Raw genomic sequence first — 26,644 nt, forward strand, 5'->3', positions numbered from 1 at the left:
ATTCCCGTGCGCTTTTACGCACGTGTGGACCTGCCTGATCCAGAAGGACTCGTGTGTACTTTACGGGACCAAAGAGCCAGGCGCGGGCTGAGGTAGTAGTTTGTGCTGTTGATCGGGTTGTCATATTACCCCTCGTGGAGATGACTGCGCAATCTACTGCCTTGCCTGCGCTGCTCACTCACGACGCTCAAGAGAACAGGAGCACGCGCTTGTCTGTGGACACTGGTTTGTGGAAGAAAATACTCACAATGTAGACTTTAAATGTGAACAAGCCAGTCCTGTGTATTACATCAAATATTGTATATATATTTTTATTTCAATATATTTTATTTCAATAAATTTGCTCTTTCTTACCATTACTTTGTCTATTGTTGTCTTTATGTTATGTAAATAGGTCAAATGTGATCCGGGTCCCAGGTATCTAATTATCCAGAGGTAGGCTTTTTTTTGTTGTTGTTTTAGTATGTCCAGTAACACTGCTGCCGGACTGTAACATGTGAAGAATATATGATAAACCATTGTGTTGACACACAAGGAAACAAACAAATCAGTGTTAAACACAAAATTAGTTGCAATTAACTTAAGTGTTTAAAGTTTCATGTGTTTCATGAGCACATCTTTTAACCCTTCATGTATTGAGGAAATTATACTTGCTAAAAGCACACCAATTAAAGCCGCAATCAATACAAACTTAAGGCTTTGAACATTTCTTGTCAGAATTTGAAAAACACTTTGCCTACTGCAGATAAATGAATATGCATCTATAATGATCTGTCTTGCGCATTTCCTGTGTTTATGTGATTACAAAACAGGAAACCAGTTTTGATATAATGGCTATAGCTACAGTCTTGAAGTCCATTTGAAGCACCGTGGTTTATTTTTCTTTGGATTTGTTTAGATCATGAGTTCCTTTAATGAATCCCTTTGCTATAACCAGCCAGAGCACATTTGACCCTGTATGTTGCTGAGCTGCTCCACTGGGGGAAAAACAACAACAGTTTATTGATTATTCGCACATCTATCTTTCTTCTTTTTTTTCTTTTTTGTTTGTTTCTGGTGTTTTTACATTGATTTGGACTGCTTATGAATTACACAGTAAAAGGAAACAACCTACGACTCCTAGTGCTTTCTGTTTTAATGATATACGGAAAGACTTCAACATCTCAGCCAATATTTATTTCTTCATGTTTGAAAAAAGCTAAGGGGTAAACATGTCTTTGCACACTGAAAAAGACACTAAAAATATCAGTTCGGACCTCTCGCCTTACAAAAATTACAGTTCACATTCACAAACAAAGAAGAGGGCAAGACAAGCTTCTCAGCAGTCCTGTATGTTACAAATAGAAAACAATACATTACAGTCAGTTTAAAAATGGGTAAGTCGGGAGGACTAGGTAAACAGTTACTTGTATTTACACAGTATAGACCTGGTACCTTCTTCTTGTCCTTCCAAGAGATATGAAATGAGAGCTGAACCTGAGTCTATGAGCAGCAGTCATGTGGCACAAGAGGATGAGAAAAAAATATATTGTAATATTTCAACATTCATGAACAGGAGAAGAAAGGCTTATGAGAGAATTATAAGTAACATTCAAAAGATGCGGCCAGTTTCACAAGAGTGCTTAATTAATTAGTGCATTCTTTCATTTAATTACTTACTTTTTACTACGTGTGCTTGAGGCAGTCTGAGCTTCTAATGGTACAGAGTGGGACACACATTGGACAATAGTCAGTTAATTGCATAGCTAGCACCATGGCAGACTCAATGCTTCATTAACTATTTCAGCTGCACATTCATGTCTGAAATACAGAGTCCACAAATGGCCCACACAATCACAAGAAGCACACAAAGGCTTCACGCATGGCTTCAAGGTGTGAGGAGGAAGTCTCTGCCACGTTGCTTGGTGTTAATTTATATTTATACACAAGAATTAAGACTAAAGGTTCGGGCTGCATAATATTTGGGAAATAATCTAACTGCAATTTTTCTGAAAACTATTGTAATTGAGATAAGATTAGAGATTTTTTTATTTGTAGCGGTTAGCATTCATTTGTGGTTCTTTATTATAGTGTTAATTCAAATTGTGATTTTGATACAATTGCAATATATTGTGTAGCCCTATTAAAGTTTTCTCCAATCTCTCTACTGTCAACTTTGCAGAACTCTACCAAGATATGTTTATAGGTGAGAAAAATCCACTCACCGTATTTGTGAACACACTTTGTACCATGTCAGATGCAACCACTTTTATGCTCCCTGACTGAGAGCTGAATCCCTAAAACCAGACAAGACAGAGGTCCAGTCCAGCACTACAAATTGGTCAAAGACACTGTTGTGAAAATGGCCCTCAAAGAAAGATCTCCTTTTTCTTAATGGCTGCAGTTCAAAACATTCACTTTTTATACCAGCCTTTTTACAGCCTTGGTTTACTGCGCCTTAAGACGAAGAGGAAAAAGAGCAACATTTAACAAAAAAAGTATGTCTGACAAATACAATCTGATGATCAATAAAAATAGCGTTTTTGACAGTGACTTTCATAAACAATACACATTAAAAAGCATGAAAATGGAATTCAATAATGGAATGTACATGAGGAAAATGCACCATATGAATGTAAGGATGTACTGCTGCTTTGAGGAATGTCAAGTCACTGAACTCAAAGTTAACACAAATGATCGATGCCCATGTGACCCAATGGCACATTTGTGATTGACATTTCAGTGGCTTTTCCATCCGGCACAAACTGTATCCATTGTCTTTCCCTTTAGGCATTTCTATAGACCTTATAAACAAGTGCTACTTCAAAAGTCCACTTACAGACTTCGCTATGCATTGTGCACATTTCTGCACAGCTTAAAATCTAGTGGAGAGTTTAGTCCAGAGTTTCACCCATTTCTTTCAAACGCTACATTACTGAATCTTCTACTATACAATATAGTAATAATAAATAAAACACTAGCCTGGCCATCCAAATCAATTTACTTACTTAACTGTTGACAAGCCAATCACATATCGGAATCAGATGTACATAGGTTCTGGATCTTGTGACCATAAGGAGAGTAAGATTACAGATTCAGGCCAAAACATATTGATCTTTTCTTTTTAGATTATGTTATACTGTGTAACTTTTCTGTTAGCGGGGCACCTGCTTGTCTCCATGGAGATTTTATTGCTTTGGCTGGAATTTGTGGTATTATTCGTAGAAATACTGTTGAATATTCTAGGCAGAGCAATCAGATCTCCATGGACACAAGCAGGTGGCACATCCTCCAACAAAAATGATTTGTCAAACAGATACATATACTTCATCTTATTTACAATTTAATGCCACTGGGGCTTACACTGAGAAACCATAGTGTGTGTATGCATCTAAATAATTTAACATAATTTACATGAACTTGATTAACAAGTGTGTTTGTATTTGGAGTGATTTGGGGTCAGGATGGCTGGCCAGACTAATAAATAAATATATGCACTGCCCCTACACATTCACAAAGAAATAACATTACTACAGCGATTACTATTATGTCTGTATAAAAAACAGACAATAGTGTAAGCCTCATTTTACTGGGCTTACAACAGATGCATGCACCCACTTCAAAAGTACTACACGTCAAACCAACATGTTCCTCTTCAGCACAAGTACTTTAGGTTTAGGATACATGCAAAACGTCTCCAAGCAAAGAACAGCTTAAAACAATAAAGGTACAACTGTCAGATCGGCCCTGCTACTATCCATGCCTTTTCGTGATTTCCTGTTGTGGGCCAGGGAAAGGACAATGGAATTTATGTTCAGTACAACAATAGTATAAATCAATCATATCTGACCCCATATGTTCGTGATTAACAACGCAACTATGAAATTTTAGGACTTAAGCCGGTAATAAATCCATTTGGTCTTACACTTATACATATCATATCGATGTAATCTAGTGAAATAACATCCATGGTACTGTTTTGGTTGTTTTATCTCTGGGCCATGTGCTGCAAAGCTAATTAAACTGCAAAAGATATGCCTCTAGACTTGCTAACATTGGCAATCTGAGTGGTGTCTTCAAGCATGTTAGCAATTCATTCAGGTCAAACAGAATAAATTGGTGCCAAAGGACCAATTACCCTGACAGGTTGAAGATGTTGGATAGGAATGTTAAAAACTATTTCAGCAATAGGCCTCAAAGATGCATTAAAATAAACATATATGCACCAGCTTAAGTTGAGACAGAATTATATTAAAATGTTTAGGTAATTTAAATATTCTGTTGTCTGTTTTTTTTTATGTGAATCTCGCAAAAGTGATCATTCTTTGTCATTTTAGAAGCAATTACAATTTTTCAATGTAGTTACTAACTTGATTGGGAGATCACTGAGAATACCAGGTGCTAGTTTGCCACACCACCAAGTATGAATTGTATAAGTTATGCACCAAAATGTGACCTTGATCGTATGAAAAAGGACTATATAAGACCAATGGATTATAGTATTATTAATATTAACTCCAAGGTTACCACATTAAGCAGTTATCTCTTTGTAATACACGGCCCAAATGGACATATAGCTTCACGTGAATTTTTGGCAGTGCAAAAGTTGAACTGAAATTTAAATTTACATAAAAAGTGTATATCCGTACAGAACATTTAATTTACATAAAGCAAGTCCGGTGTTTCCTTGCCTTTTTAACCTTGTAAACTTTTGGTGTGTCTACTTTGGCCTTGCAGAACTATGCCATACTTAAATGATTATCGGTTATCCTACAATGTAAAATGTCTCTTCTTACAAAACCTACAGTATAATGAGTGAATGACAGGTATGAAATGTAAAGAACCAAGGTACATAGAAATTCTATAATATGTCTTTCTAGGAACAGCTCTCCATTCAGTCACCACCGGCATATACAAATGAATTTTTGTATGAGCTTGTTCCTAACCAATGCCCTTTCAAATGCCATGCAAATCAGTGCAGTATTTTTTGCCTTTAGAAGAACAGATATACGATAAGTAACACATTGTCACTGTTGGAGGTACAAAGCTTTTCCATCTTTGTAACATTGGGAGGTATTACAGTATATAAACAGGGCTGCTGTACATTAAGGACAATTAGGGGAAAAGAGGCTCAGTATTTTACAGCACTTTCTCTCCATCCTTATTTATTTCTCTGAAGATTTTCAGGTAAAGTCAATGGTGATGATGATACTGCTGCCGTTAATGTTTTACTAAAGCCTTGCCAATAGGAAATGCTAAATAGTTCTCAAACAGTGGCATTAGTACCACTGGTGATACCCAACCTCCTTCTGATGGGGTATTTACAGTATATGTTAGTGCTAATTAAATTTCTCTTTTAGTCTAGTTAGGTTTTGGTTTAGGGCTAATGTGTAACTGAATGCAGCGGCACGATGTCACAGCAAGAAGGTGCTTTCTGTGCAGGGTTTGCACGTTTCTCCCCATATTTGGGTGGGTTACTTCTGGGAACTCCACTGCCAACCCAAAACATACACCATAGGTAAAATCCTTCAGCTAAGTTAGTCCAGATCAAGCCAAGGTTTGTCTCCCAAATGTTTTCTGACTTCCTAAATCTCTGCAGAGAAATAACCAAAAAACAAACTTAAGTGGAAGAAAAGAGACTGCAAGTCTCTGACACCAGATTTGACCTGTCAGTGAGGGAGGTTCAGTGCTGGCGGTTGCCATACATGAGGGGGATAATGAAGACCGAAATGTCGTCTCCAGAGCCCAGCCTCTCGTTGGTGATCCTCCAGCCTCGGTCCCGCAGCACCCCTCGGGCACGCATCACCAAGTCCTGGGCTGCCATGGTGTATCTGACAAGAAGAGACAGAACTATGATGCTGTTCAACTGGCTTAAAACAGTGTAGTGAAAGTTTGAGTCAGATTTTCACAATGAATCTGGAAAAACCTAGATCAATATTAGTCAGAATTTAGTGTCAAAACTCATTAAAAAAATCATAGCGAATGATGCAGCATATGTGCTCGGATAATTCGAGTAAATTAAAATTAGTAAATTTTGTTTTCCCCCCAGAAGAATTGTAACAGCAGAACTTGACACAAATCAGACCACTGCTTTTAATCTAATTCTAAAACATTTTATAGATGTCAAACTATAAGAAATGTCAGAAAGAGCCATGAGAGTCACTGTATAACGCTTTGTGAGGAGAGCTGATTGGCTGCCATGATTTCACATTCATGCATGTTTGTTTGTTTTTTTTTACATATATATCTGTATATCTATTTTTTCCTTTTCTGCCTTTTCTCCTCCAAATCAGATACTCGCTTTGTAATGCCTGTTACAGAAGAATGCTCAAAATTGACAGTCTCTTGGGTTAGAGGTAAAAGGCCTTGAACTCAGAAATAAACATTTCAAAAAGTAGTCATCCGGATTAGATTTGTTTGCACAACACAGTGTATACCAAAAGATCCTCCTCATCTAAGCGGCTTCTTGAGTTCTTGTCAGATTGCTGGTGGACACTGCCTTATATCTATCTGAAGGGAAGAGCTAGCTACACTGGAATTAACATACAGATTTGTATAAAGGAGCACGGAGCACCATATTGAGAACACAGCAGGATCTGACCCGGATGAGACAATGATTTCCTTTGATGTGACCTCTCTTTTCACTTGTATCTCCACATCAGTGACAGTGGAGGCAGCAAAGAGGAAACTGTCACCTGACCAAATCTGCCAACTGCTGAAAATGTTTAAATACAACATATTTCCAGTTCAGAGGAAATTTCTACAGGCAAATCCGCGGCTTTGCCATGGGCTCACCGGTCTCTCCTATTATTGCTTATATATGGAACAGAAAGCACTGGCCTCTTTTTCAGGCACTCCTCCCACGCATTGGTATCGCTACATGGATGACAACTGGACTAAAATCTAACTACAAGACCTGGAACCCTTTACAGCACATATTAATGCTGCGGATCCGAATATCAAGTTCACAATGCAAGAGGCCAAAGAGAACAAATTGGCATTCCTAGATTGTGCAATAACCATAGGAGAGGACCAGCGACTCCAGGTAGAAGTCTTCAGGAAGCCCACACACACCAACCAATATCTGCTTTTCCATTCACATCTTCTACTGCAGCACAAAGTCTTATCGCAAAACAACACTCACGTCATTCCTACCAGCACAAAGAGAAAAGTAAAGAAGAAAAACACATAACAAAGCCCTCTTTGCTTGTGGATATCCAAAATGGGCCTTCGATAGAGCTAAGAGAGCTAAAACAAAAAAAAAACAAAAACAAAAAATCAGAACCTAGACGAAATGGTGTCCTTACACAGCTGATGTGTCTGAAAAGCTTCAGAGGATTTTCAGACAGCATGAAATCACGGCCTGTTTCAAACCTACAAACACAGAAACTGGTTCACCCAAATGACAAAACCCCGAGCCACAAACAAAGCAATGTGGCCTGCTCCATTCAGTGTAGTAAAAAGTGAGAGCCACTCCATAGGAGAATGTAAAAGCACCATTGCAAGAGCAGCTCGGGATCCAATCTGCTGTACACCTCCATCTCAAAGCCACTATACACTCTTTTGAAGATAGTGAGGTCTTAGCCAAAGAAAATAAATGGTTTGAGAGGGGAGTTAAAGAGGCTACATTTAGTGTAGTTCAACAGACCTAGCTAACAAATCTGTAAAATAGGAGCGTTAGTTTCAGTGTACTTAGCTCCTCTTTTCAGATAAATATAAGGCAGTGTCCAGTGTAGCAATCTGCCAGAACTAAAGAAGCCACTTGGGTGAGTAGTGAAATGTCTTGACACTAAAATCTTTTGTCTCGTTGACACAATTTTTCTTTTGCTATGCACCATACCTGGACGACTGAGGGATAACACAGACACAACACAGTGTAACTAAACTAGAGCCATAATACACTACTATTGAACAGTAGGCACTGTTCAATAACACATCAAATGTAACATGTTTATCTCACCTGTGCAGATCATCGGGGTCACAGTTGGCCAGAAATGTGGTGACAGACTCGGCCACCTCCTGGTTTGTCAGGACATCCCAGAGTCCATCAGTCCCCATCACCAGAACATCGTCTGCTCCATGCTCATACTGCATCAGGTTATACACTCTCACCTGGAACCAACAAGGCCAAATCATGAACATGTGTCGAATGGCATTAGTGGTTCTTACTAATATTTTTCTTTCAATCTCAGTTTTCTAACTGACCATAGTGTCATTGCTGTCTTATGACTTTGGTTAAATACAACTATTATAATTCAAAGTTGTATTACTATTCTACTTGCTCTTTGTTATTAAACGCCGATCTTACATTGTAATTATTGAGCTATTGTACCAAAGTAATTTTCATTTTGGATCACTTAGGGTCGTTTAAGTGTTTAAGTTTACATTGATTTCATTTCTTTTCTTTTCATTTTAGCATACCAACATACATTCATGATAGCAATGATGTCCTTATTCTCTCATATTCAGTGTCGTGATCGATTTTGATGTCTATTTTAGTAGAAAATACATTTTCTTTTTAAGAGCATTTCATTGCTGCAGTACTTTCCATTTGTGAAGACACACTGCATCGCATTTTTATACAGAAACATGAATCACAGCGAGCAATGGCACACTATATCACCTCCCCAATAAAAATATACTGTATTCTACTATCCTGTGTGGGAGGAGGCAAAAGTTCAGTACAGTATTGTTCTCACAGCAACAGTGTCTCTTGTTCAGTATTTTAAACAACTCAAATACTCTCCAATCTGTGGCTGCATCGAATATATTTCTGCAAGACCAAAGTATATCCTTACATTCCCTCCACTTGAAGAATGAAGTTAACATGAACCTAGTCTGAACTATGTATGAATTAAAGATCAAGCCCAAAGCTCCGAGAGAAAATGCAAACCTATACGATGAACTACAGGAGGAGATGAAAGTGTGACAGACAGACAGACAGACAGGTGCACGTAGGATCTGAGCCACAAGGGGACCGCTTTCAGACAAAAATTAGTAAAATACTCCTTTAGCAACAGTTCAGAGAGGATAAGGTTATTAAGGCAAGCAGTACAGAAAGAATGAGTGGAAAATCTCTCTTAGCTCACTTTGTGAAATCTGGCAAATATTTGTGAGACTATAATATTTTTGTACTAGTTTTGTTGCCAAATTCATGACATAACTCCAGAAGCTACTTGTCTTTTGAAGGATAGTGTTCACAGACCCTTTTCCTTTTGGTCAAGAAGGAATAGCTTATTGTTCTTGCCCAAGATTGAACAGAGAAAGAAGTGATCCATGAAAGAAACACAAATTCAAATTAGGGACTCACCCTCACAACAATATTCAACAATTTATGGCAACACAGGTAATCAGTTATATCAACATCAATATGCTGTGCCAATTGCAATATAGTGTAAAGATAAAATGAGCAAAAAACTATACAACTCAAGATGTCTGTTAGCATGTGTGTCATAACAAAAACTCTTACCTCGGGTATACATGAGAGGAAGGGTTTAATGAATATGTTTGAGTCATGAACTTTAAGGTCATGGTCCCCAAGTCCTCGAGTTACTCCAATTGTTGCCAACACTCGAGCCTGCAAAAGATAAAAAGCCTCTATTAGACTAACTTCTATGAGCTTTAGTCAGAAATAGCGTTATATACAGCCCAATGCATAGTTTTCTAAATACCAATCAAAATAGTCCCTGGAATGTTACAGAATATGGCATTAAACCTCTATGAAAACAAGCACCAGGCAACATACATCAATGACATCTCTATGGAGACAAGGTGAAGTTATAGAGTGCAGTTATACAAGTAACCCTATAAAATATCAGAAACATTTAATATACATATATCCCTGAAAAAGCATTATGAGAAACAGTTAACAGTTTGAGTTACTGACACATCGTATACACAAATGCACTCAATCAGGTTCTGCTGTATGTGTATAATTGGGCTTCACAGTCAATACACGTGCTCAATATCAGATTCCACATTTAAGTACTAGAAATTTGATATAAAAAGCATTGACTGTCATGATCTGCAATCCATAAAAGGAGTCAGTAAAATAATCGCAATAATTTCTACTATAGGGTGGCAAAATATGTCACAATCAAATTGAAAATGCAGTTTGAAGGGTTGCAATTAGCAACTTAATCGGTCCTATTTAATAAAATGAAATAATGGTAAATAAATAAATACATGTTTGAAAAAGCATGGTATTTTTGGATCAGTTTGGTTAATAATGTTCTTAGATCTATCATAAAACCAGCAACAACAAGCAGAAATAGTAAAAAATCTCATTGGTTCTAATACACGCAGAGGGCTCACACTCATCAACTAAAGGTCACACGTCTCTGGTCCCAGTGGTATTCCTTCACCTTTCCTTTTTCATTATCAAATTTTTTCACTTTTCCTTTCACTGGGCACAGTCGTTGAATTATTGCACTATTCAGAGAGACAACAATGGCACAGTGTGTGGGCAGAAGCGACTTCATTGTGTCTTTTTGGAGCATCAAATGCAAAATTATGAAACAAAAGCAGTCACCGCGGAGAGGCAGAAGAATTGGTGTTATTTGTTTCAAGTGGTTTAAGATTGATTCGGGCCTCTCCCACAGGCATATGGAAGAGGAGATTCAAGCAAAAGTATGTGCGAGTTCTGTTGTTGTATGTGGACAGAGATAATAAGACGTCATATAAGTTGTATAGGGAATTTAAGGCAGATTTTTTCAGTCAGTACAGATATCTGATATTTGTATTGTATTCTTTTTAATCTATAGTAAATTGAAGTGTAGCTGTAGTTAAGTTCATGAATAACCTCTTTCCTTTTGTAAAATTCATTACCAAATGTATTTTCTATTTTTGTATCTTCTTTTCCGTAGAATCTTCTATTTCCCTTAAAAAGAGAGAAATAAATAATCGCCCAATAAATGTGGAAAAGTAGCTTACAGCGAATTGAAAAATGCGTGATTGTAAGGCAATTTTGAGCAACAGGGAAAAGTTCAATACAAAAACGAATTAAGGCAAATTGATTTGGTCCAATTTTTTTTAACGAACAAGGTAAAACATCTCTTGTTAATAACTGACACTGTGGTTTTGGGCAATGTACCTTTTGCCCAGATTTGACAGTGTTGCAGCCTGTTATGCGTTTGCACTGGAGGAGGAAAGCAGATGGGATTTTTCTTTAGATTCTGACACTGAACACACAAAGGCAGCATGTATCTCAGAGCAAGCCTTCGCCCACTCTCTCTGGAGCTTGGCAGACATGTACCATATATGTACACGTCAAACTGAGCCACATAAAGCCAGTGAAGGTTGTCTCCAGATTGTACAAAAGACGTAGTTGACTCAAACCTACCTTTTTCCCTTCACCAAATATCAGAGGGAACTTGAGATCTTCATCCTCTATGGTCTTGTATGCCCTGTGTTCAGAAAAAAGGGGGTGAATATATCTTTTGACATTCATTACAAAACATTTTTTTTCTAAAGATCATGGTTATTTTATTTTTCTTGTAACTTCCAAAGATGCAAAACTTGGGGGAATGTAAAGTAAAACACTAAAACACATTTAAAGGTGTACCATTATGTACCATTTCTGACATTTCTGATGGGGGGGTCTGGCACCAGTTTGTCTACATAGACATGTTATTGCTTTTCCTAGAATGTTTAACAGTATGGCATTATTCTATCTACATGGAGACATATAGGAGATACCAAATGTCAAATTTACAGGTCAAATCTGTGGAGAGGCAAATCGGCTCACAGTAAGAATACGTGTTCTTCCGTATAGTTTCAAGCAATAAAAATACACATAATTGAAATAATGTAAAAGAGATAAGTAAATGCCATACTGTGGAACATCTAAGGTAAAGAAATAATATCTCTATGAACACAAACCATTGGCCAAACCCAGAAAAGTTACATAAAGCACCTTAAATGACATATCAAAATGGATGTCCTCTCTTAATGTGACAAGACAGGGCACAACTAATGATGAGGCATTTGAGTTAACAGCTGCCAATTTCTCCATTTTGAGATTAATTAAGTTTCATTTTATCTTGAGCATAGCAGCATCAGCAAAATAGCTGCTGGAGCCGTACATTCATTTTATAATCAGAAAAGGAAGAGGTTTTTTTCTATACAGTACTAAAAGGCTAAAAGGAAGCCATACATTTTCGGCAATGACTGTCATCGTAAGGGAAAACAATAAAGCTAGCAGTAAGTCATTTGTCTTTACTGGGCCCAACAAATATTATTTACTGTGAGAAGGAAGTTGCATAAGAAAAAATCCAAAATATGAAGAGAAGTTCACAATTGGGAGTCTGAGATATGAAAACGCAGAGCTTTGAAGTGACAGGGAGCCTCTTCGTCTGCTGCAGAGGTATGGAGACAGGCTAGATTAGCGTTTGCGTTAGCAGTCAGTTCATCCATATCTACAAACACTTCAAACACGTCTGTCTGACCACTCTCTCCTCTGTAAAGTGTGAGGCATGAACTTTATGTGACCTAAAGCATCATACACTTTACTTTCTTTGGACTTTTTGAACTTGTTTGATGATGGAGAGGCAGTGGATGGATGTGATGTGTTATTCTGTTAGGGTTCTTGTTTTTCATAATAATAATCATTTATTTAACCTGTCACCATTCTGTTTAAGACTGATGGATGTATGCTCTTTTTCAGTTCGAGTAGATGTAGCCTAAAGCAAGTGTTTGATTTAAATGATGAATTAACTTGACTGAAACAATGTTTTTTCAAAACGAGCATTGTGTGATAAAAGTTCCAGTTTTTTTGCCTGGTGATCCAGTCCTGCCTACTTTTTGTTCAAATGCAGGAGGCTCTGGGAGCACACCATACAGCCAACAACCGTCCAATCTTGAGGCGCTTGTAGAAATGTAGTCTTGGATGGCCAGGCAATATTTGTGGATGGACAAGCAGAATGTTCTAACAAAGCTATTAAATGTAATTCATAGCAATTACATGTTGCTGTCCAATTAGGAATTTCTATCTAAAATGGCTCTTTACTTTGCCCATTTGAGCAATTTGAAACCTAAATATGAACCTTAAACCAATTCAACTATTTAAAACATTATGCTGCCCAGAACCACCTTTATGGAGGGATAACACTGACATTATTACTTCTACTAATTTACTTATTTGCTCAACTATGTGTTGATTCCAAAGAGTAAAGAAACTCCAAAATACCAATGAGACTGATTATGTTCAGCCAAAAAACAAAAGCAACCATTTGGTTGTAAAAGCAGTTCCTGGAAAGTTTACTCGTAGAAATCTTAAGTCACTGTAGTTTGATGCCATAAATTTGCAGGCTCTTTAATTCATGGGGTCATTTGAGGAGTCAAGGGAAGATGAGTAAGTAACCCAATGCTGTGGGATAGGATCTAGGCTGTCTAGCAGCATCTGTTCTGTGTCCAATACAATTGTACATGTACAGACACTGATCATACATGTCTGACAGATACTACTACAGATACTACAGGTACTTATTTTCCTGGCATAATGTTTTCAGTTTGAATGAGTAGTTATCAACAAATTCAAATTTTATGACCAAAATCTTTATATATTACTTAAATGTCCACAGTATTTTACATTGCCTCTGCAAAATGCACAAAACAAATAACTCCAAACAGCTCCATTCCCATACTTAGTGAAAACTGCTGTAGTAGCACACATAGACACATAGACTGCACCCCTCTCCTCTTGGGATGCTTGTCCTATGCTGAAATATATATCACAAATCACAAAGAGAAGCCAGTACACCGTGTGCTGTGCCTGTGTGGATGCGTGCGTGTGTGTGTGTGTGTGTGAGTCTCATTACTGGCTCCTACTGCAACTCCAGACAAACAGCATGGAGCCTGGCTAACCCACATAACATCCCTGCATTCACCACCATTCACTCTCTATCATCATAGCACATCAACTTCTGCCTTCTCCCCAATTATTTTGCTGCTGGGCTTTCCACCGCATATAGAGCTGAATATTTCAAGCATTGGATTATGATGTTGTGGAGCAGTTTGACAGGTGTAATTTATAGCATACAGAGCAGTGCGCAGGTAAAAGAAGGGGTTACTTAAGGTCTCGTCTTACCAGCCATTCATGGTAAAGTCGCGGTACAGCATCCTCTTGCCCACCTCTTTCCTCTGCACTCTCCGGGGAAATTCCAGATGTGTGAACTCATTTCCCAACAGGTGAGGCTGCATGAAGCCCTGCACAGTATTATACAGGTGTGAAGGAGTTAGACTGGATCGGTGACCGGCATGTGACTTTTACACAGAAATTGAGGAGGGTGTGGTGTGTGTTTACAATAATAACATTTCAAACTTGATTTTGATCCTAAAGAAAATGCTTGGTGCTCAATGCCAATTTTAATACATAAAAAAAGAAAAAAGTAAAAAAAAATTAACACAAAATAATTATAGTAATTATATAATTTGAGCTTCTTATATATTATCATACTCATTCGGACATACACCAAGATAATTTCTAGTTTCAATCACTATCTGGCTATTTTGAAAACCCTACTTAGGGGTTTAATCATGTTTTTGTTTTACTAGTCTACATCTAGCATTTTTTTGATGACGGAGGTATTCCTAAAGTAATGGTTATGAGGTGATCTCATATATAAGTGTCTTTAGGTGGTACTTGGACAGCTCTTGCATAATTTAAAGTTCCTTTTTTCCCCTCCTTTCTTATTTAGAACTACAGTGGAAAGGATACAGAACACTTTAGACGTGGTTTAGCCCTAGATTAGACCTGGAACAGTCCTATTACTTGATTTAGATCTGGTGGTACTCGGAAACCCAAATCTTTTCTTTGGTTTGAAATTATTACAAGCCCCAATTTTATTTTAAAAGAAAATGTTATGGACCTTTAATGTAATTAATCATTTTGAGCAATTTAGCTCTTGTACAAGTGCTAAAATAGCAGAGCCAGCCCCAGAGCCAGCTTCTTTCACATTAATTGATTTCACTTTGTAGCACTGCTCTTTAGAAAACAGCTGCATATAAAGTGCCTGATTGAGCATCTTGCTTTGTAAACACACAACAAAAAGCCACAGTTGGGATATTGCTTTGTGAAACCACAACAAAATGTACAAAAGCTTTATCTTCACCAGGAACTGCAGCCGCTGCCGCTCTGTCTCAGGAGTAAACTCTGTCGACATGGGGATGATCTCGTTGTTTCTGACGATGATTGCTCTGGGAAAAGTACAAAATAAAGATGTAACAATTTCAAACTCTATTCCGACACTAAGGAATAGACTGGACTCTTGATACTCAATACCGATTCCGATATGACAATGATAATAAAAGACATTCTTTATTTACACAACAGAATGTGATTTTCAACATTAAATCATAGAACTCTCTTTCATTAAACCATGTGTCTTATATATGTGTAATCCCTCAGTTGTCCAGGTAGGTGCTATAGTCGTCCTTGGGCGTATACCAGTCTCTGTGGTCTTATACTTGTTCTGATACAGCTCAGGATCATTCTAAAGCTATTCAGGATTCATTTATGTGGCTTTTTTTATTATCGATACCTGCTCGACTACTATGTACTTCTAATCTTGGTTGGTATTCCAGTAATTTAGGATATCATCTTGCCCTATATAAAATTATTAAATTACCAGGCAACAACACACAAGTAGTTTAGAGTCCCTGCCAGCAATGTTAATAAGCCATTGCAGATAACACAATGAGGCTGCACTAAATCCTTTTGCTTATATTAATAAAAAACATCCCAGTTTAAGGTAACATTGTATTGTCTAACTTGTTGAACCTAAAACAACCTGCTCTGTGACTTCAAACAGTGGCTTGTTGTGGATGTATAGATGCACTCTGAAGTTCCCTGCAGTGTAATTAGACTTTAGTTTCACAGACAAAACAGAAGAAAGCGCTCACCTGCTGTCTCCTGCATTCCCCACGTAGAGTTTACCGAGGAGGTAAACCACAGTGAGCGCAGTGCAGCCTCCTGTGATGTTAAACACGTGTCTCTCTCTTTCAATCTGTGCATCCTGAGAACATAAACACAAAACAACATTAAGGAGAGGCTGAGCAGGTTCTGTTCTATGCAGTACAATTATACAGTTATTAAAAGTAGAGTGGAACTGTGCCATGGTTTCCAGTGAAACTAGGGCTGAATCATGATGTTTTTCCTCATATTGATCCACCTTGATTATTGATCTTATTTGGTCTTTTCAAACACTAAATTAAAATGGTTCTTAGTGTTTATTGCATGAACACAGGGGTGGGCAATTTTGCCTGAATTCAATTTCCATTGGAAGAAGGGGGGAGGTGGGGAAATAAAAATCTATTTTCTTTAAACAAATCAATTTGATTTTGATACACCAAGACAATTTGTAGTTTCAATCACTATCTGGCTATTTTGAAAACCCTACTTAAGGGTCTAATCATGTTTTTAAACCCCTAAGTATTTATTTTTGCCCAGCCCTACATGAACATAAAAATAAAGGCTTTTAATATGTGTTGTTTAACATCTATCTATATATCTAATAGTCTAAACTCTGCTCCAAACCACATGCTTTTACTGACAGATGATTGCCTGTGGACCTCTCGATACAAAAACCCCAACCATATCATGACTAGACATGACTGAATATCTATCTTTTGATCTTTTCATTAGTTTTTGATCTTTTCATTAGTTGAAACAAAGGGGAACTGATGAATGAGAAAGATTGACACATTAAAAAGGTATAAATTTCCTCTTTCTAAAACATCTAATTCACCAAACTAATTTCCTTATATCTTCTACTGTATTACAATGATTACTGTGTAATTATTTTTAAATTGATCACCAGTTAATAAAAAGTAAAAGGTTCTTTATTGAACATTTTTGCAATTATATTTCCTGTTGATACATCTAGTTACGGTAATTAACTGTGGCACCCTCGTAGGAAATCCAATTATTATTATTATTATTATTTTTTTATTTTTTTTATGTTTTATTGTTTAGCCACAGTAAAACAATGAAATGTAGGGCATCTGATGTACCACACAGTTCACCATTACACTTGATGGCTCTGTGTTTCAGAGGAGACTGAAGGGAGCAGAAAGACTTTCAAAGGAAAATCTTTGTTTCCTATTGCCATCTAGTGGTAATTGTATAACTTGCCACTAAGGCTCCTTTGGTGTTTGATAATACATTCATTTTGCAGATATATTTCTGCTATGAAATTTATGGAGGATAATCATCAATCTGGAAACTAATGAAAAGAGTAGCAATGATTAATAAGATAATCATGACTAGTTGCTTTTTTTTTAACACTCAAAGGAATATTTTGATAATGTAATTGTTAACTGTACTATATTGATTCTACAACCCATAAGGAAAGATCTTTTGATAACAAAGACAGTGTCATTAGTAAATAAAAATGTCAAAAATAAATAATTTCTCATTTATATCATTAATAAACTTTATACGTAAATATACTCTATTTTAAAGATTTCAGTCAGAATTTTAATTCTTTTTTTAATTTGGTTATTTTAAAAGTCTCATTGTACAATAGAATAATTGTTTTACTACTAAAATTATTCTTAGTTGTAGCCCTGCTAATGAGCATGAGATACTATGAGTTCACATATGTGGTTCTAGTTTCATGCAGTTTCTCTGTCCTTGCTCTCACCATCTCTTTAAAGGCATTTTCAATAGCTCCTACGACCAGACTCTCATGCAGGACCCTCTTCTCGGTGAAGAACCTCGGTGGAGGGGGGGTGTTGGAGGGGGACCCTGGCGCTCCCGCTGCCCCCCGAAGGGAAGCAGCCCGGGTCAGGGTGGGCCGGTGGGGTCCTGGGGTGGTGCCCTGGAGGTAGGGGTTGTTCTCGGGCTCCTCCCCCAGAATGGTGGGAGGTGGAGAAGCTACATTTCGGAGAATTTCGATAACGGCCTGGAGCTGACAGGCAATGTGGTGCTGTAAAAGTCTGGACGCTACCACTGCTGCTCCTGAACCTGCATGACCATCAAACAGGGCCCAGTAGTGATACACCAGCCCCTCATTGTCCTGCACAAACATATAATCAAAATATTAAACTATAAAAACAGTCAAACAGAAATGTATTATTCAGAATCTCCATTGTTTATTGATCAAAGTCAATTTACCACCTAAAAAGGCACACAATTTAAAACTGTCTATAAATGTACTTCATTCTGCATTGCTCTAGTGTATGTAGTTTTGATCATTTTTCCATATTGTTACAAAAGCAGTAACGGCCAAACTTCTCAGGCCAACAAAAAAGGCTTTACAACAGAACAAACCACTATGGTGAAAGTATCCATATATTTTGCACGGTTTTAAACCCACTCTAATGAAATTTGTTGAAAATTATATGACAGGTGAATCAAAAACAGATTAAAGGGAATGACAAATGTCCCTAATATAACGGGGTGACTCATCTGAAAGAAGAAACCTGGGAGTAGCCATGACTCACTCACATAATATCATCTATATCATCTTTTTGAATTTCACATCACTTTATCTTTTAAGCATTCCAAAGGCTTCTACTGCAGTGTACTCAGACTCAGACCTAACCTTGTATTGTGTGGGATTCTTTAGTGAAGACACAAAAGCCTACAAGCATTTCAGTTGTGTAATTTTAATTTACTGCATAGTCTGTTGATTCTTGTGTTGAACCATAACTAATTACAAAGATTTACCATTTATATGCCAAAACCAAGATGTCTGAATTTTATCACCTAAGTAGAAAACTCCACTTTTCCATATTTTGTTGGCCTGCCTCAATTTTTCAGGGAATTTTTAGCTATAAAAAGTAAACATCTGTAATAGAACAAATGCAAGATAGATGTTTAATGCTATAATATGAAACTTTCCAGGCAAAACTGAGCACAAATGTGAAATAAATGTTCTATAGATATATCCAGAGTTTTGTCATTTCTTCTGAATCTAAAATATGATAAAAGAAAATTTTTGAGCTAAATTGCACACTCTGAGCCTACCCTATCAAAACCAAATAACTACATAAATGACCTATGATCCTATTTTTTCGTACCTCTCCCATTCGTCCATAGTCCACGCGCAGTGCGAGGCTCTCTCCGTTGGGCAGGGAGTTGCGCCTCTTGGCTGTGGGGGTCCGGCTGGGGGTGGAGGGGGGGCAGTAGCTCATGGGACGTCTCCGGGCAACCACCACCTCACAGCAAGCCTGGTCCTCATTCAGAGCACTTTTACCGGCATTTATCACCCTGCAGGAACATAAGTAAAGAGTTATGAGAACAGAGCATGAGATACAGGAAATAGTAGGGCTGAGAGTTTAATGACATTTTAATTCAATCCAATCAAATACAAAAATGGAATGATCAAAATAATAAAAACAACAGTTGATTAAATTATGTTCTAAATTATCTTGTTCTGACCCACAAAACCCAGACGTGTGCAATGGATAATATAATGGCTTTTAAAACAATCACAAAATATCACTAATAATAATTTTTACTTCCTCTACAGTTACACAGGGCAGATGTCTCACATAGTTCTCCGAAACCTTTCATACAGTCCCCTGCAACATAATTTAGTTCAATGAAACTGTAATCCAAAGTCCATTATGGTTATTTTGGTTCAAGATTGCTGCCATCCAGCTGCCTCACAAAATATCTACTTATGGGTATGTTTCGTTGGGTACACGGCAACACATTCTTCCAGGCTTTTATTATATTTTTTGTATTTGGTTAAAACATTTTTGTGAATCCTAAAAATGCGTTTTCATACATTGTCAAAAAATCACACTAGCAAAGAATTACACATTTTCACATATTTTTCTATAAAAAGACTGGATATTTTTGTTCTTTGCAGACATAATTTTATTATCTAAATAAGTGCAGCTTTTGGGATTTGACAACCTCGCAATTTGGGTTCAATTGTAATATATTATACAGCACTACAGCAGTCTGTGGCAGCGTGTGTGACAGAGAGAGAGAAAGACAGAAAGAGAGAGACAGGGAGAGGAGAGGCAGAAAGAGAGTGAAGGAGAGAAAGAGAGAGAGAGAGACAGACAGGCAGAGAGAGAGATGAGATTGGCAGATTTATTTATAGCCTCAGACTGTGGGCTGTGTTCTGGGCACCTTCTCTGTCTGCTGCAGAGCTCATTAGGCCCAGTTATAGATAAGAAAATAGACACAGGTATATAGACTGTAAAGCCGTGTGCACAGTGATATGAACTTAACATCCTGGCACTCCAAAGGTACAGCTGTTAAGAGTTTATTTGCAAAAACGGTTAAGTGTAAAAAAGATACCGTCAGAGCCCTTCAGTTGAGTATTTGTATAATTGTAAAGGTGTTATCAAAAGCCAATTTGATTTTACTGCAATGAAAAGTATTTCCATCCCCCCTTGATCAAGTCCATGCCAATATGATAATATAGAAGATAGTAACAAAGAAAAAAAAATATCTTTGACACTACTGTAAATATTAGAGACAGATATCGGTTGGCCAATACTTTAAGCAAATCAGCCCATTTCCAGCAGAGGTCGACATTTAGTTCGGGCTAACCAGCTGCCTAAAGGATATGTATAACACTTTATTTGAGCACTTTAGTTTGTAATAAAACGGATTTGTGGACAAAAACTACAGGAACATTGAAACAAAATAAGGAGGTTGAGTTTGAAGACACTGAGGAAATATTATCTTTACTTGTTTTTTGCATCTGTTCAAATTAAGACAAGATCTAAGAATATTATTATATATTATAATAGAGATTATAATAGAGATGAGGAAGCCTGAGAGAGGCAGCCTCAGTCAGATCATAATGTTCAATAGCAGTATGTCACTGTGATAACTTGTGGAGATACAAAAGGTTCTGTCATTCACACATTAATTCAGTTTCAAAGGTGTCCAAGTTTAAAATGTTTTGACTTGACATGGATCAGTTAGGGATAACCAGTCATAGGCAAATTCAGAGGAATGCACCTGTCAGGCTGGTTCCTGGTCTCATTTATACAGCATGTGTACAAATGTTATGTATGTAACTTTACATGCTAAAAAAAAACTTGAGGTGGAAATGTGTTGTTCAGTCAACAAACCTGAGCCCTGCCTATGAGGGGTTTGAGAGACAAGAAAGGCAGGATTCTGGAGTTGGAGGAAGTTTGTGTTTTGTTCATATACTTGTAGTAAAGTTTTACAAATGAGGCCTCTGCTCAGTTCTGGATGAATGGCATGAAAACTAAGCACTGTGGTCAAATTAGCAAACAAGGCAAGACAAGTATCACGTTCCTGGTTAACTTAAGGTCAATAAATAATAATAATACAACTCTGAGACATTTTTAACAGTGTGCAGTTCTGTCTCACATAACATATTAATTGACTGTCTTGTTAGAATTAGAGGGCGCAAGATTAATTGCAATCAAAGTTCAATTTGAATGGTAACAATTAGCAAAGGCTGTAATTTTTTGGCTAATCAAATTTTCTCTGAAACTAACAAATGTGTCCATGGGGTGTTATTATGCATGAGCCAACTCTGTAGCTTAGACGGTTCTGAAATACATATACAGTAACAGTAAGTTTAGCTGTTTGTATTTATATTGCCTAATCTCAAATGGATGCCATTCATGGTAAACGTCATAATTTAGCCATCGTAACTTGATAATAAGAATAAATAGAAAGACGAAGACAAAGAAGAAATAAAAAAGTTAATGAAAGGCGGTTTTAAAGAGATAGTGATAGGAAATTCACTACTAAATAGTTTCAAAAACTCATTTGGCCTTGAAGTAGTGAGCGTATAGCAAGCAAACACCAGCCTGTTGGGCAGCAAATCCCATTGTATTATTTAGAAACCTGACTCCTAGTCCCACCCTTCTCTGGGCATCCTATTCTCCCTGCTCTCCCTCTTCTGCAGCTCTGATCCAGCCCAGTGCTCTGCCAGTGCCCCATTACTGCAGCCTAGAATGCCCTCTGATTAGAACCATAAAGCACTCTGACACAGCAGCCCACAGTAATGTAGGAAAAGCTTTGTCTTGCTCTCCTAATCTGCTCTCAACAACAAGCTATTTAATGTGTGAATAAAAATCTCCCATTTGCCTGCTTAAATGCCTTATTTTCAACATTTGGGCTTTATGGGCTGCACTGGATAAAAGGTGCTGCTGCTGTTGTTGTGTGTTTCCTCATTCCACCATTTACACAAAGTATGATGACAATTTGAGTTGCTGGCAATCAAATTTGTACTTCATTTTGCAAAATTAGCTTTCTTCCCATTAGGAACAAAACCCAATTTTCTCATCCATTGTCACACGTCTAATGCCCCCTTTGTCTGTCTGTCCTCCACAGCACACACACGGGCCCAAAGGACGTGATAATGATTTGGCACGGCACAATAGTGAAACTAAACTATAGTGAAGAGCAAAGGCATTGAAGGTAGCTGATACAAATGTGTGTACAAGGGCAAAAGCAGTTTCAAAAATGTACTGTACTGTCTTAATAGAAAGGTGACTTCACAGTCACTTAAACCAGGAATTAGTACAGTGGATTACCATGCCCTTTTAAGGCAAGGCAAGGCAAGTTTATTTGTATAGCACAATTCGTACACAAGGTAATTCAAAGTGCTTTACAGAATAAGAAAGACATTAAAATCACACCAATCAAAACATAAATAATCACAAATAATCATCATAAAATTAACATTAAAAGAGAAGAGTACAGAATAAAAACCTTTCAGTCGTATGCACAGCTAAACAGAACCGTTTTGAGCCTGGATTTAAACATTGTCAAAGTAGAGGCCTGTCTCACATCTTCACATCTTCTTTCTATTCTGAAAGAGACCCAAGCAAAGCCATGCACATCAAACAACATTTGTAGTGATTACTACCATCAATAGAACCTAAATCATCTAAGTTGTGTGTTTTTTTTAAGCTGAATGCCCTTCCTCTCACAAGCAACCACATTATGACTGCAGTGAGCAATGGGGTGATGTGTGATTTCCAGGGACAAGTTTGAGATACAAACAGACGACCCTCTGTTTCCTCATCAACCTTTAAACCACTGCCACCTCCAATACATTTTACATTTATTTTATGATGACTGATTTAAGCAGAATTGTTTTTACATGTAAAATACTGTAAAAAAAAATAATTATGCAATACAATAAAGACATCAGGGCTTTAAATTACAGAACTCATTATCCACACCAGTCCCAAAGAGGCTGCTAGAACTGTGCCTACACAGGTTTAGGACAATGCAAGTCAGCACAGTAAAAATATTACACAAGGAGAACATGCAAATCCCACACCAATATCTTTCTGGAGTTGAACCCAGGACCTTCTTGCTAAGAGGTTTAGCAATATCTGCCCTGTCACTGTGCTGCCATGTGAGATCTAAGACAAACTGTAAACGTTAGAATGCAAAAGTTAGAATAGAAGCCAAAGATTTGTTTCTATTAAAATAGAAACGAACACAACTGAAGAAGACCGAAGATCAAATCAGATTGTGTAATATGACTTATTTCTTCACTGTTCTAGAAGTCAATTTGCAGACAGATAATGACTAACATACTGAATCCACAAAATACTGAGCCAGAGCCCTAACCTATTCTTTAGCCAACTCCTCCTCACTGTGCATGTGTAATGTCATACAGAGCACTCTCTTGCAAGTACAGGCTCAGTTTATCCTACTACTGTTTCACTGTAGGAGCTCCAAGCCCAAACTTTCCTAATTTCCTTTTAATAGGGCAATGCCAAGCTTATTTTTGTTAAAATGTAAATATAACAGCTGGAAGACAACAAGACCCAAAATAGTGTAAGTCAGACAAATATGCAAATCCGTGATTAAGCATTCAGACTCTCAGAAGTCCAAAACCTTTTAATGCTCATTACTGCGCAGACAAGCAGGATCCATGTAACAGAACGTCATTATTTATGCAACATAAACAGCGTATCCTGTCCATAATAACTCACTATTATAATTAGTTGTGGCATCTACAGCAAACAGAACCCATGGATGAACAAATTGCTTCTGTCTGGATAAATACAAGGGGAGCAGACTGACGATAAATCAAGTTTTCAATGGGTGATAAGCCCACACCAATGTCATAAATGATACTGTTTAAATGTGGTGTGTGCACTTGGCTGATGAGGATACTGTAAACAATTTCTATCCATTTGAAAGAATATCAAAAATATCATCAAACCACAACTACTGCTACAAGATAGTGCTACTACTTCCTCCAGCAGCATAAGTTCTGTTGTATCTGGTTTTAATTATTCTGCTATGACTACCTTGACTATGAGAAACTCTCTTAAATTATAGTGTAATGGATGTATTTACGACCAACAGTTGAGTGTTGCTGATAAAGCCTTAAACTATAGTTACTACAGAGGAAGCAGGTAATCTCTGTACACAGTGTGATGAAGGACCAACAGAAGTGTCAAAGCACATCTAACATATTCAGTGCTGCGAGGTGGTCAGTGTTGCAGATGACACAGCAGTGCCATAAATAGAGCTGTAGTAGTAGGCTAATACCCTACAGTCTTCCGCCTCTGCACGTGCAACAGGCTTGGCCTTTGTGACTGTGGTGATCTGGAGATAAATGCATCTCCAGTGAAAACAAACCATCACCATGAAATGATTTCTCCAAAGTATTGAACAGGCAAGTAAAAAAGAAATTTATACTATGTGATGATTAGGTACAGGCATATCAGTGCTGCAGCTTTTGCAATCCACGTTCTATTGTTGGGATTGTTATTGTCAAAAACAAAGAATATAAACCAGAAAATCAATCAGACAAAAAAAAACAGTGACTGGATTCATAAATTACCCAAAAGCCTGATTCTTGGCCTACACCTCCATAAGCTGCAGTTTAATTCTGGCCTAACAGCACACATAGCCTTTATATCCTTACAGTGGGCACAGGTTGAGGTGATGCAGGCAGAACATTGGATCATTAGAGGTGCATGGTCACAGGTGCTCCCAGGGAGGGGCCCTAAACTGTCATACCACATGATGTCAGGAGCCATGTATTACCTTACTATTACACCTGTCCCACAGCGGGATACTCACTCGGAATTACCCTGCTATTACACCTGTCCCACAGCGGGATACTCACTCGGCATATCCCGTAGCCCATGGTAATCTCCGGGTCTCCTTCAAAATGAGGATGGGACGAGCGACATGATCCGCCGAACACTCAATCTCATCCGGGGACAGCCCCAGGAATTCAGGTCTCATATAAGGGAATTTGAGGGGTAGCTCGGAACCGCCGTTGCCCCCTCCTCCGGACCCTCCACTTGACATAATTCCACCCATGAAGCCGGCCACAGCGGACTTGACCCGGGTGAGCATGTTGTTGGCGCGGCGTGGCGGAGGCTCCGTGGGCCGATTAGCGGCGCCGCGGCTGCCCTTCCCCGGATTGCCCCCCAGCTCGGCTCGGCCGCACAGGACGACGACAGGCTCGACAAAGAGGTGGCGGAGGAGCGCACTTCAACGGGCTAGCTCTTCATTCATTCAGCATGGTCCATCCCGGGGTGGATGTGAGGGGCAGGGCGGGTGCATACAGAGGATGCTTTAGCCAACGCGCTGCACATCTCCATCGGTCATTGATAAGAGCTCGAGCTTTGTCAACGCGGAAATACACGCGATTAACGGGTCACGTGACGCACTGGCGGACGAGCACTGCAAAAACGCTGTGGCTTTGCTTTGTACGGTCAGTCAACAACAGAAAACAGCAATATCGTAGTTTTTTATGCGCTAAACCAATGGCCATATCTGTAACTTAAAAGAGACTATAATCTATGCTAATTTATCGTCCAAACAAGCACAGGTGATGATATGCTAATAGCCTAATATGTTTCCCGCCTGTGCCAATTAAGCAGTAAATCTTACGTCATCACCAGGAAGATTCACATTGACACTATAAAAATGTTATCTTTAGCATTATCCGCTAAAATAAATGCATGTAATATCGCTAGTAAATATATAGGCTTATAGCTATATATTATTTTGTATGCTAGTATCTTCCTGCAACCAGGTTTATAGTTTCACCTGTAGTACCAACCAGTCCCACTAGATAGAGCCATTTTCCAAAGAATCTTCTTACCTGGTGTGGGACGTGAAACCAGTTGTACCCCATATTTATTATGCCTGGGTTTGAAAGAGACTTCCAACAACCGTCTAGGTTAAAACCAAATGTATTACTGTAACTGCTGCGTCATCTGTCTATTCAGTGTTCATATCTCATGAGGAAGGAGTCTCACACACATTCATTCTGCTTTCAGATCAGATAAAGGGCTGTAGTTGTGTGTTCATCTATGACCTGAGACATTGCTCTGGACTATTGCATAATATAGGGTTATTTGTCATACAGTTTATGAAGGAAGTTAGATGTTTAATTATGGATAGGCAATTGTTGTTTTTAATGTTCGGTGCCAACATTTCTTCATCTTTCTAAGTAACCTCTGCCTGAAAGATAAGGATGAGGAACTGTCCTCCTGTTTCCCTGATGCTGAACATGCTGGAGACAATTGTTTTCTTGAAATATTTCTTAGTAGAATCAGTGTACTTTGTTTTTGCGTTACTTTTGTTTGTTTATTACACGCAAACTATAACGTCTTTTTATTCCATTCAACAACATTTTGACAGTTTTAACAAAAGGTCATACTGATTTCCCTTTTTGTAACTTTTGACATTTACTGACCCACGACACCATAAGTTCACAAC

The 26,644-nt window shown here is 38.0% G+C and overlaps 1 protein-coding gene across 1 annotated transcript; it reads right to left on the minus strand.

Annotated features, from left to right (window-relative positions):
* Positions 1-1,154: 1,154 nt before the first annotated feature.
* On the minus strand, positions 1,155-25,529 carry LOC117392327 (protein phosphatase 1H-like). The gene is made up of 10 exons (XM_033990389.2): positions 25,035-25,529; positions 19,003-19,192; positions 17,622-17,996; positions 15,880-15,992; positions 15,090-15,174; positions 14,066-14,184; positions 11,321-11,384; positions 9,449-9,556; positions 7,940-8,091; positions 1,155-5,810 (listed from the first exon to the last, which is right to left on the minus strand). Exons 1-10 carry the CDS (start codon positions 25,268-25,270, stop codon positions 5,663-5,665), a joined length of 1,590 nt encoding a protein of 529 aa, XP_033846280.1. The 5' UTR covers positions 25,271-25,529; the 3' UTR covers positions 1,155-5,662.
* Positions 25,530-26,644: the final 1,115 nt, after the last annotated feature.

Source organism: Periophthalmus magnuspinnatus, chromosome 23, assembly GCF_009829125.3.
Source record: "Periophthalmus magnuspinnatus isolate fPerMag1 chromosome 23, fPerMag1.2.pri, whole genome shotgun sequence".
In the NCBI taxonomy this organism is placed as follows: Eukaryota; Metazoa; Chordata; class Actinopteri; order Gobiiformes; family Gobiidae; genus Periophthalmus; species Periophthalmus magnuspinnatus.

Bases quoted from the DNA above. Each gene is read 5' to 3' on its own strand.
- LOC117392327 (XM_033990389.2), bottom strand. From the start codon at position 25,270: ATGCTCACCCGGGTCAAGTCCGCTGTGGCCGGCTTCATGGGTGGAATT. The intron at 15,993-17,621 runs GTGAGAGCAAGG...TTATGTTCTCAG, and splicing joins AAAATGCCTTTAAAGAGATG to GATGCACAGATTGAAAGAGA. The intron at 9,557-11,320 runs GTAGGTTTGAGT...TATCTTTTGCAG, and splicing joins TATTTGGTGAAGGGAAAAAG to GCTCGAGTGTTGGCAACAAT.